This window comes from Drosophila santomea, chromosome X (assembly GCF_016746245.2).
Source record: "Drosophila santomea strain STO CAGO 1482 chromosome X, Prin_Dsan_1.1, whole genome shotgun sequence".
Lineage (NCBI taxonomy): Eukaryota > Metazoa > Arthropoda > Insecta > Diptera > Drosophilidae > Drosophila > Drosophila santomea.
The window spans coordinates 20,261,627-20,274,001 of NC_053021.2; the positions used below are offsets into that span (position 1 = coordinate 20,261,627).

General features: G+C 45.3%; 2 protein-coding genes across 3 annotated transcripts in view; one reads left to right on the forward strand and one right to left on the reverse strand.

Moving 5' to 3' along the window:
• Positions 1–12,375, reverse strand: part of LOC120457327 (innexin shaking-B) — a 147,998-nt gene that overhangs the window by 56,961 nt on the left and 78,662 nt on the right. Inside the window, exon 1 of one of the 2 annotated variants that reach the window (XM_039644832.2) lies at positions 7,221–7,970. In XM_039644832.2, the coding sequence (XP_039500766.1) occupies positions 7,221–7,579 (359 nt within the window). In that variant the 5' untranslated portion in view covers positions 7,580–7,970. Of the gene's footprint in view, positions 1–7,220; positions 7,971–9,636; positions 10,532–12,375 lie in introns of those variants that run through there. The other variant, XM_039644833.2, reaches the window with a different exon arrangement.
• LOC120457328 (glycerol-3-phosphate acyltransferase 3) lies at positions 3,065–6,897 on the forward strand. Its single transcript, XM_039644836.2, has 2 exons — positions 3,065–3,235; positions 5,374–6,897. Exon 2 carries the CDS (start codon positions 5,376–5,378, stop codon positions 6,696–6,698), a length of 1,323 nt encoding a protein of 440 aa, XP_039500770.1. The 5' UTR covers positions 3,065–3,235; positions 5,374–5,375; the 3' UTR covers positions 6,699–6,897.

A 12,375-nucleotide genomic window follows, 5' to 3' on the forward strand; every position in this document is an offset into this window, starting at 1 on the left:
GTTACTAATCAGGGCTTTTGGACTCTCAGTTATTTATATCAGTGTTGGATGATCCGCAAAAAGCTTGAGCACGTCGAATAGCATCGGCGCTAGCATTAGGAGGGGGAAATTCATTTACTCGCAAATCTCTTGCACACTTTATTGACTCGGTCACGTGAGCATATTTTGTGAGTCACGTTTCGCGAGCACACACTTTGCCGCACTCTCTTACTCCTACCGGTTTTTCGAAATTTCGCCCATTTCCCATTTTCTTCTCGCGCACTTTTTATGGCCGAATTTTACCTTTCAACTTTAATGATAAAAGTTCGCAGTTCTCTTTCGGCGGCTCTCTAAGCCATAAAAGACTTATTGCAGCGGCCTAACATGGTGGTGCAGCGGGTGGTGCTAGACTGGGTGGTGCTAGGTGGGCGGTGCAGAGTCGGTGGTGCGGCGGCTTCTGTCCATGTGCATTGGGCAAGCCATTCGTTATGGGTCGAGCGTTTGGACGTTTTCGAAATTTATTACATTGCACCGACAAGTTTCGCGTGTTTCGCCTTTGCGCCTACACTTCACTTAGCACGACGCCGCCGAACCGGCACACACCACCACCCAACCACCCAACTCAGCAGCACCCACAATGTGCACCACCCAAAGCTGCAGGTGAAGTGCAACTTTTTGCACCCAAGAAATTCTCCTGCTTCTGGCCAAAATTTCCAGTAATAAGTTGGGAGGATGGTGTTGACAAGCCCCGAAAAGCGTGGCTCAAAACGTAAACATCGTGAACGACTCGTCGTCGTCGTCGACGTCGTCTGACTGGGTTTCCCCCTCTGTTTTCCCGCCTCACCAGCCCATTTTCCCGCATTTTCTGGGTGCATTGACCCCCGTTGCTCTCCCACATGGAGTCGCTTAAAAAAAGTGGAAAACTGCAGCCGGCTAAATGATGGTGGGGCGGGATGGAAAAACTGGCTGGGTGGTCGGGAAATTGGGGGTCGGAATGAGCAGTATCGTTTGCTCTTCACTTTTAAAGATTTATGTTCAACATTTCCACCGCTCTTAGCTTTGAATTTCGCTTCGCACTTTACAATTAATTGGGCAGCTATGTTAAATAACAATATTCAGGTAATTTAAACCATTTGGTTTAAATCATTAAAAATTAAGTATTAAAAAAGAGTAACTTTAAACTATAAACTATGATTAAAAAAGGTAGAAGTAGTTAAGTGGAAGCAAGGGCATATTTTGTGCGACTAGGCTGCGTGCGCTACTTATTACGCCTGCAGTTTTGCCGGTTCTTAGTCAAAATAAGAGCCTGCCCCCGCATTTTCCATTTTCCATTTTCCATTTCACATTTTTCAAACGCTTTTCATGTGCGTTCAGACGCAAAAGTCAAAATGCTTGGTTCAATGAACGCTGAGAGTCCGGCGCTTTAAATCGCTTTAAGCACCTCGGCAACGGGCCGGCTGAGTGATAAATCTTTATCACTTATTCGGGGATAAGTCGCTCCGCTAGTGGCCAACTTGATTAATTGCCGCAAATAAACGAGGCTTCAAGGATGGATGATTGGCAAACTGCTCGATGCGGCCGCAAATCAAAAATACATAAGACTCAGATTCCTAGCCCCTTTCTGGCTTTTCTGACAACTTTCGTCACGTAGCGTCCATCAGGCGGAAATAATTTATCAAAACATGGAAGGGAAGCCGCCCCCCTTCCATGTTTTATTAAATAATGATTTGATGGCGGGCAGATCCAACCCCACATAATTAGACGATGGGTCCTCGTCCTCTTCCGGGACTAATTAAAATGGCCGTCGCTGAACAACAGAAAAATTATAAATCACATTTCTTGTATTTGATTCCAGTTCCATTATGCAAATGTTGACGGCGCGTAAACAAGCCGGGAAAATGGCATAAACCAATTATGGGAAAGTGCGGGCGAGCTTTCCCCATCGAGTGTCAAAGGGATTTGAGCTGCTAGCTGCTAGCTCCAAGTTTCGAGGGTCAAATGGCAACACTTTTTAATTAACTTGGCTCGGAACAGCCGCACACAGACTTCCAGGGGGGGATACAAAAAAAAACGGACAAAAATCCCAAGGAAATTATAATTTTGCATGGCTTTCGGGGGGATGAAGAACTTATGGAAATAATTGCCCCAAATTATGCAAATGCGGGGAAGTGGGGTGAATGTTTTCTCATTGTCATTATTCCACTTGATTGTTTACATTATTTCCCGCACTGATGCCTTTTAATTTCATCTAATGGCAAAAGGCTTTCCTGGCTTGTGACTTGGCTTCAATGACTTGACTTAAATGCTTTCGTTGATTATAATTAGTCAATAAATAGTTTAAGTAACTATACTTAAGCTGCTGCATTCAGAGTTATATTTATAACTTTCCGCTATATATTTTAAAATGTATGATCTTTATATTTCAGTTTCATTTTCTTCAAATCATAAATATAAATTAAATCAATTTTTTATAATTTACTTGGTACCGCAATATGATATTTCTTATTACATTAAATAACCTCGTCTGAGCATAAACTACTTCGACACGAATTCTCCAATTAACGAAAGTTGACTGTAAATTCAAACGGAATACGTGAAAAGGTAAATCTCAACTCTGATAACTTTCTAGCTCAGGTGAGAAAATAATACCTTTTCTTCCTTTTTACGAGTGCAAGTTAGTAATAGATAGATGTACAAAATACAACCTTTTTTTGGCTTAAAAACTTTCTGTTATGTAATCGATATTAGCAGAGTTACCAGAGTCGAAAGTTAAATTGTTACTTTTTCTTATCGAGGGAAACAAAAATAGAATGATTTTTGGAGATCCGCATAAACAGGGGATACTTTGCTTTCATTCTTTGAAAATATCGCGATACCTTATAGCATAAACTTACTAATAGTCGCGATATTCGACTCTAGCATTTTTGTATTTTTTTTAATATGGCATTTTCTTGCACGCTTAAGTGCTAACAACTTCTCTAATCTCATTATCCTGCTCTTCCATTTTTTGTCATAGCGTAGATTTTCCATAATCTAAGCAGCACTTTTACAGACATTTTCACAGATTTTCCCCGGCATTTCACTCCTTGATAAATACACTCACGTAGCTGGTTGCTGAAACGTCAAAGTCAATAAGCACAAAAATTTGGAAGCAGTTGGTTTTCTCGCTCCCTTTACAGTCGAGCCATTACAAAATACAATCGGGCGGATCGGACAGACGACGACATCGAAATCGAAACGTGGATACAACAACTAGGTGAGTGGCGGCTTTTTCGCGCACTGGTTCGCTTTTCCACCTGCTTTTCCGACAGCCCAAGAGCACACACAAATACCCACAAATACACACACTCGCATTACGCGCAACTTTTAAAAGTCAGGCAGAAAAATGTTTTTTAAACGCCAAATTACTTTGGAATGGCAGGTGGGCGTGGCGGCGCCTCGTCATGTGGGCGTGTCGCAGCGCCAGCGTCACAATTTAATTTTCTGCTCCCTCATTTTCCCGCCCCCCTCGCCCCTCGCCCCTCGCCCGACGCTTTTCCACCGCTTTTCCACCGCGACAACAACAAGCGCTTTGTCACAAGAGGGGCGCTTTTTTCGTGTAACGTCTGAAGAGCGGAAATGCTTATCCCAACACTTGAGCGTCACGTGCTGCCGCAGTCGACGCAGTCCTGCGCCGACACCGACGCTCGGATACCCTACCTGAATGTATGCGAATCGCAAGCCACAATAGTGGTAGTGTAGTTGTTACTGGTAACTGGTTAGTGTGGCATGCTACTTGAAAGTGATCGAAACCCAAAGGAAGATGTTTTAATTGCGAGTAAAGTCAGAACATCAGAGAAGTATAAAGTACTGAACTTAAGAATCGGCATGGTTAAGAAATTAAAGAACATTTTTAAAAGTATAAAAGTATATTTTGTAAAGGTAAAATATATAGATTAATAGATATATAGATTAGATAATATAGATTAAAATAAGAACAGCAATGCTTCTAACTCCTAAATCGAAGTTCATTAGCTGAAGTACCATGAAATACCATTGAATACCACTTATTTAAAATAAGGTACATACAACTTTCAATCTCTGCCCAAAAAGCGGAAAGCATTTGAGTCTATTAAAATGTTTATCTTGCATATACGGAGGATCTGCGAATGTTTGGGTGGCCAAACCTCTGCCCCAGTCGCTGGTGCCACGTTAATTCCTCGCTTTCGGCAGTTAGGGTATTTAAATCTGTCCGGCCTCAGACTTGCCAAACTGTGCCACGCAGATACTTTACCGCGCAGAAAGCGCCTAAGGTCGTTGTCGTTGTCGCTGGAAAAGTGGAAAAGCGAGGAAAAGCGAGAGACAGGTGGGGAGGAGGTTGTTGGCTGGTGGCTGGTGGCTGGGGAAAACACCCTGTAGGTGTTTTGAATGTTTAGCTCAAGTGGCTTTTTAAAACACATTCTATGCTAATTAAGGGCCCGGGCTTGGGCCTAAATGAGTTGTCGTTGTCGTAGCCGTTGTCGTTGACGTAGACGTTGCCTGTCGCCGTTGTTTGCATTTGATAAGCCAAGATTGTTGCCAGCCAATGTAATCAATGGAGGGCGGCGGAAGGAAGCACCGCCATCATACCAACATACCAAAATACCGCTAAGCCATCGCCATCGCCATCGTCATCATCGCTCATTGCGTAATCCTGCAGGAGCGGTGGCGAAATCGCAAACCCCATTTAATTAACGAATTAACAAAGCCAGAAGTTTCTGTGGTTTTTAAGTGATTTCGGGTCGCCCGAAGGCAAACATTTTGCGGCCTTGTTATGGCATAATTGAATTATTGCCATATGAAAAAACAAAATATGGGCTAAGACCCCAGTCGAAACGCCGAACCCAAAGACCCAAAAACTCAAACCCAACCGGCAGCCCAAAACAAAAAAAAAGGGAAGTCGACGGCAAAGTTTCTTGTTCGCTTTCTTATTTTTCCTTTACATCTCGGGCTAAATAAATCAAAAGTCTTTTGGGCGCTTACCAAAAAAAAAAAAAAAATGTAAGGAAAACTGAGAAATGCGAGGAAAAGCCAAAAAGCCGGCGCCAAATTGAATTAGGACTTTAATTGCGAAATTTGTGGGTGAACTCTTATAGGCGCATTAATGCAGTTCACCCAGGATTACTTAAATTCATTTCTGGGAATTCTAATCGACGACCCTTTTTTTGTTTTCTATTACCAATAAGCCGCACTCGAATTAAACATCAATGCCATTGTTTTAGAATGTAATCCCTATTTAAGTAGGCTGTTTGAATGACGTTTTAGATATGGGCATTTCGTTTCGTGGCATTGCTGTCAAGCCTCATTACATTATTACTGTCGATAGAAGTAGGATCAAAATTTGTATAAATTTTTTATAACTCTTCCAACTTGTAGTCATGTTTATTCAGCTGGTCCTCCTGGGTATTCTGTCGTGGGCGTCCTTCTCTTGGATGCAGTGCCGCTACCTGGATGTCCTGGAAGTCCTCTTCGCCTGGATTGCCCGTCAGTTGGCGATAACTCGCAGAATACGGGCTCTTGAAGAGCGGTGCCGCCTGGCCCAAGACTGGGCTGTTGGAAATGGCCAGGGCAGGGAAGACAGAAAGAACATGAAGGACAGAAAGGTGATGAAGTTTGAGGACAACGCATCCGATTCCGATGAAAAGTTTCAGGACCGGAACAAGGGCGATGGCATGGATGGCATGCTCTCGCCGCCGATCAAGAATCGCCTCAATAAGAGAGTGGAGCAGTGCTGCGACCTCATAGCCGCCGGCTTGGGTTTGGTGCTCGAGGACGACGTGACCCAGAGGTTTGTGGCCCCACCCTCGCCCGTCGGGGAATGGAACCTGCTGACCCGCAACCTCCGTCAGAGGCATCGCTTCCTCAACTGGCGCTTAAGGATGGCCTGGCTGCTGAGCTTGGCAGTCCGCTACGGACTGCTTTTGCCCATCAGGACCATTGCCTGCTGGCTGTGCCTGTTCATGATCAGTGGAGTCTCAATGCTGCTGGGCCACCTACCCGAGTGGTTCTTCAAGAAGAAGCTGGTGGAGCTGGTACTGCGGCAGTGCTTTCGCATCACCGCCGGCTGCCTGCCGATGATCCGCAGATTCCACAACACGGAGTACCGGCCCACCAAGGGCATCTGTGTGTGCAATCACACGAGTCCTTTGGATGTCCTGGTGCTGATGTGCGATGCCAACTACTCGCTGACCGGCCAGGTTCACACCGGCATCCTGGGCGTCCTGCAGCGCGCCCTCTCGAGGGTCTCCCACCACATGTGGTTCGACCGCTATCAACTGGCAGACCGAGAGGCCCTGGGTCTGGTGCTCCGCCTGCACTGCTCCATGAAGGACCGACCGCCGGTGCTGCTCTTCCCCGAGGGCACTTGCATCAACAACACCGCCGTAATGCAGTTCAAAAAGGGGAGCTTTGCGGTCAGCGACGTCGTCTATCCGGTGGCCATTCGCTACGATCGGCGATTTGGCGAGGCCTACTGGGACAGCACCCGCCACTCGATGCTCAGATACATGCTGATGGTGGTCAGCTCGTGGTGCATCTGCTGCGATGTCTGGTACATGCCGCCCCTCAACCGTTGGAAGGATGAGTCGCCAGTGGAGTTCTCGAATCGAGTGAAAGCCGCCATTGCCGACCAGGCGAAGCTCGATAATCTGCCATGGGACGGAAACCTGAAGCGCTGGAGTCCCGTCAGGGACTGGCAGTAGTTTGACCAGAGCTTAAGTCCTTCCTACATCCGTTAATCCGAAGAGAAATTCGAAGAAATCCAGGCCCAATCTTTGCTATTTCCCGCTTACAACACCGCACGCTGTTGGCTCCTAAGTATATTGTATGATACTTTTATAATGATCTGTTACCAGACAACCAAATAGTAAATCGATCGATATATTTTAGAGAGCAAAATAACGTTTGATGCGTGTAATTCATTTATTTCACTGTACAGTAGCCGCGAATTCTTGAGCAGCTGATCCCAAGATGACCAGAAGGGAAGAGCCTATGTGTTCTGTATTATACTCCAGTTACCAATTATTATAGGTTTTTCTTTGCGATGATAGGAAACAATAGATCGATTGGGAAATGACTAGCTTATTTCGTCTGTAGTCCTGAGGACCTGATACCATGTAAGCACTTATTAGATATGATTCACTACACTCTCATGACGTATGACTCTAGTCGCCATTTCTGGGACGCTACCTCGAGGTGTAACCTTATGTATAGCGAGGACCTACCGTTTCGGCTGGACAATCTTTCTTTCTCCGTGGCGAATCGAGGCGTTGGGCCCGTACCGTCCGAGGAGGGCGCTCTGCGACTGGGAAACGCCGCCGGCGGCGGAGGCGGAGGCCGCGGTGATCGCCGCAAGGCCGCTGCGCAACGAGGTGCAGGTGGCTAGATCCCGGGGATGGGCTAGCCCGTAGGCGCCGAAGGCCGACTGCGAGTGCACGGCATAGTCGAGGCCGGGCAGCTCCAAGGAGGCGATCGGGTGTATGCGGGTCAGTGAAAGCGTGCTTTCGAGCACGGTGCTCAGGAGCGGGGCGCTGCGCAGGGATCTCAGGCTGCCGCGGCGCGTGAGCGTGTCCGGCTTATACATCCGGGGTTGGGGGGGCCGGCCGACCCCCCGCCGCTGCCTGCCGTCCGCCTAATTGCTTGTCACCTCCTCTGCTCCGGTTCGTAATTGCCGTAAAGCGTCGGTTAGTCCGGCGTGCGGGTCATTCGCAGCAGTCGCTTTATGACCAATTACGCTATTTAGTGTGCAAAACGCGCTGGTCACGCAACTATTTAGTAGTCGTCTCTCCTGCTCCCTGGATTGCTTACTTGCTTACTTGCTTACTTGCTTACTTGCTTACTTGCTTACTTGCTTACTTGCCTGCTAGCTTGCTCTTCTGCCGAGCTGCTTTGCGCTCACTTGCTATCGGTTACTTGACTCTTTGATTTTTGCTTTCGTCTTCTTGCTTTCCTGCTTTGCTTTTCCTTGTTCTACTTGCTTGCTGCTAACTTGCTTTGTCTGCTAGCTTTTCTAACTGCTGCTTTCTTGCTTTGCTTTCCTAACTACTCTGCTTCTTCTGGATCTTTTTTTCTGCTGCTTCTGCCAACTCGCTCGCTTTCTTGCTTCTTCAGGTATCTTCTGCTACTCTATGTGCTTACGTGCTTTTGCTTTCTTTCGTGCTGCGCAGCTCTTGTTAGCCTAAGCATTCTTCTTTGCCTCGATGGACTAACTTTCCTATCTGATTGACTATTGCACTACTTTTTCGCCTGGCTACCTTTTTAGTTTTCTATACTTCTGCTTGCGCGCTTTACAGCTGTGTCTATGCTTATACTTTTGCTTTGCTTTGTCTCCCTTTAACTTGCGTGCTTTCTCTCGTGTCTTACTGCTTGCCTGATTTGCTGCTTGCCTGCGTGGCAGCGTTTTGTTGGCACAAATGCTCGTACAAATTGCTCGTCGCCTTGTTGCTTTTGCTGCTGCTCGTGTCGCCAGTTGCCGCTTTGCTTTGGCTGCTTTGCATACAAGATTTGATTTGTCAGATTGCAGATTGCCATTGCGATAGGGAATGGACACGCGGGAGTTCCCCTGCGGGGTTGCGCCCGACTAAACGAATATGCTGAGTGGGTGGGCAACTGTGTGGTGGGTGGCAAGTGCTCAACTAATTGATGGATGGCGAGTGCAACTCGCCCTCCGACGCGCCACATTTGCAACGAGTGCATTTGCGGCAGCTGTCGGCTAAGTGATTCATCGAAAGCAACTCTGATTGATGGCACTTGACACTAGTCGCTAATCACTAAGGGCTATTTAGTAATCAGCTCGACGCGCTAATGAGTAATTCACTGCGATCCCAAATTCACTTGCTTGGTGGGACATGGTCTAGTTCCGAGTTCCTACGGTACCTATTTCATATTTCCTCATTATTCGTAGGGTCTTTCACTAATTGAAGTAATTTAATGTCTTTTTAAAATTAAGTATTAGGATTCTTTTTGTCCTTCAAATTCATTATGTGAAAATTCGTCTAGATATTAAGACCAATTCTGGCAGGTAATCAACAGGTAAAACGTATTACTTGAATTTCGCACGGCAACTTCATAATGAATAGTGCCTAATCACGAAACTCTTCTGGATAACGTGCTTAGTTCCAATTAGTAAATCACTCATCAAGATTTCTTAGATGTGGTTAGCATGCTACAGCAAAAGTAATCTCAAATAGGCAAAGTAGAATGGATTATGGAAGGAGATCCGTACAATTTCATTTAACTAGTTCTGAGATAGAATCATATGTACAAAAAGCAAACATACATAGCTATCGATGTTTGAAATATGAATTACACATTCATAAAGATCATTCTTCGTAAGCATAAGAGGTGCCCTTCCATGAAACTTTTGAATGTTTGTGATGCAGCAAAAGTAATTGTCCTATATGCATGAGTACTAGATTTTGACGAGGGATTTTATTTACAGTTCACTTATAACTAATAGTGCTTAGAATGTATATCGAAGTTCCGTGAAAACGAAAACTCTGTTTCCGTAGACAAAAGGTACCAAAGTAACTTCGATACTTTTCTGCCACAAAATGGGAGTTTCGGAATTCGACGGACACTTCCGAATCGAAAGGATAGATAGATAGATAGTATAGTGATAATGATATAAGCTAAACTCACTTGTGTCAAATCTAAACGAACGATGATGAACGAACGTTGTTCTTGATAATGGCAATGTCATTGGCAGTGTTGGGGGCGTTATGCTGTTGTTGTTGCTGTTGCTATAGTGGATTTAATTGTTGATTTCGTTGCTGTTGATCTTGAAGATGAACTTTTCTTTTGCGGGGCAGCCCCCGGCCGCCCTCTCACTTTCGGAGTTTCTTCACTCGATATTCCACGCCGCTTCTGTTTTCCTTTGTCGGTAAACACTGAACACTGCACTTTTGTAATTCGGTTTTTAGGTTTTGGTTGTTAAGAGTTTTTGCTTTTTACTTGTATGAAACTAGTTTTGAGTATTTACAGTAATGTGCATGCCTTGATCGCTTGGTATTGTATTTCTGTTTTTAACTGATGATGTGGGGAACAACGATAACCGAGCACTGTGGCACGATTGATTTATTGAGTGGGTGACTGACTGACTGACTGACTGACTGACTGATTGATTGACTGACTGACTGACTGACTGACTGATAGAACCTACGTGTGACGCCGCAACGAATCAAATGGGCAACCACTCCAATCGGGTCTCGCGATCGCAATCCTTGCGCCCAGGGTTGTTCCTGACTTGTCCAGGGTTGCCAGCTCCTTCTCTGGCCATTTGCCACCGGGACCAATCCATGGCCTTCGTCCTGCGTCCTTCAGCGGCTTCACCTCCTTCTCAGCCCCCCGGAATCCGGAAACCGAATCCGAGTCCGCTCACTCACCGTCGCTCGCACATTTGTCTCGCCCTCTCAGTCGCACTGTCTGCCGTCTCACTTGCTCCTGTTGGCGTGCGTGGGCGTGGGGCAGTTGGAGCCGCGCCCCCCAAAAAAAAAAAACGAAATACTTTCAGCTGTCCTCATAGACACTCGACGATCTGAAAATAGTGAATATATATATAAATATTAATAATAGCTATGAAAATAAAAAATTGTATTTTATTGATTTATATATTTATGTTTAGTTATTATAGTCTCAAGACCCAATATTGATTTTATCTATTCTATTACTTTAAGCACTAACCAAAGTTTCCTGCAAAATGTGCAACTTTATCGTCCATTTGTTAAGTATCAATTTCAGCTTACTTTCTAAAATTTTCTGTTTTTTTTTGGAAACTTTCCTTTATTCTATGGCGTGGATTGATAATTCTGTAAATCTCTTTAGCGCTTTAACGATGCCACAAATAATCGATAGATAGGAAAATTTCTAATCGCACTCTGGTTTTCGGTAACTTTTTCGTGACCTATCTAAAATCAGCTCCGTTGTTGAAGAGGCAAAAAATGTTGCCAAATTACTACAGATGCCGTCCACGTTTAGGTCATTGGGTGGACTTTTACCCCCAACCCCCGATCGCCACCGGCCGAGATTTTCCGTCATTTTCCACTCAAGTTGTGGGCGTGGACCGCAGAATGTTTTAAGCCACTCAAATGCAGCTCCCTTCCATTTGCCCGCTTTTCCTGCGGGTCGAATAAAAGTGGGCGAGAGAGGGAAATTTTGTGCCCAACAGCAAAAATAATGAAAGTATTTGCTTTGCTAAGCACAAAAATATGTCAAAGTAAATTTCTCTTCATTTTTTCCCTCTGCCTGGGTATCTTCTTCCCCACCCCCCCTTTGCATACACGTTTGTGTGCGCGTGTGTGTGTGTGTGTGTGGGAACATGGGCGGAAATGTGGGAGTGGCAGGAGTTCACTTAGGTCGCGTTGGCTGCGTTGAAATGCGTCGCACGTAGCCATGTAGCAGATTTTCTTTTTAATATTTATACGCCCCCCTCGCAGCGAAAACTGCAGCATTTAGATACTGGCACTGCCAGATACTTCTGACATTACTGCTCCAGCCACTGGCACAGCTTAGGGGTAAACTCTGTTTTCGGAATACCCTGTGCAGGATCCCAATGTCGCCGGCTAAGTCCACTTTTTGAATCACAGCATGAGCTTGGATAGGCCGGGAAACACATCTTCATTCATCAATAAAACGTTCTAAATACATATATGTTTATATCACATTTGCTAGTAATTATCCAGAACAGCAACAAAACATTTCAAGGTGTCTAAATTATTGCCTTTTTAATTCAGCGGATATATTTGCACTATTTTGCATAGTTTTGACCCTTGAACATTCTTTACCTAGAACATTCCAGGGTATTCCTCGCTTCGCATAGCACACTTTTCCCATTTTTTCACGTGCTCCTTTTTTCGCTTGCCTCGTTTCTGCTTAATGCGAACTCGTTGCGGCAGTTAAAGTTGCAGCAGAGCTGGCTGAGGCAATTGTAATTAACTTTTAGATGGCTTTTCTGAGTTTTCCCCGGCTAGTTGAGGGGGTCCGGGAAATGGGAGAACTAGTGGCGCTGGCTTCTTGCAAATGAAATGCGTATTCTTGGCCTCAAGGAAACTGGCTGCGGGGCTTTTCCCCGCCTTTCCTGCTTTCCCGCTTTCCCGCTTTCCTGCTTTCCTTTGCAATTGTAATGAGATTCAAGCAACACGCACAGAAATGGAAATGCGAGACTGAAAGGGCAGCGCCATTCTGAGCCACTCCAAATGGGATTTTGCTGACATTCAGGCAAGTTTATTAGATCATCCCGGAATGTGTCCGGGTGCAAATTATTAAAGATTGTGTGGAAAATAAGTTTTTCATGTTTCCCAAAAACTTTATCCGCTGCCAGTCAGTATAAAACTAAACTCGCAGACCGTCCGTTCCCCCGACAAATTTATGCTAAATTTCTCC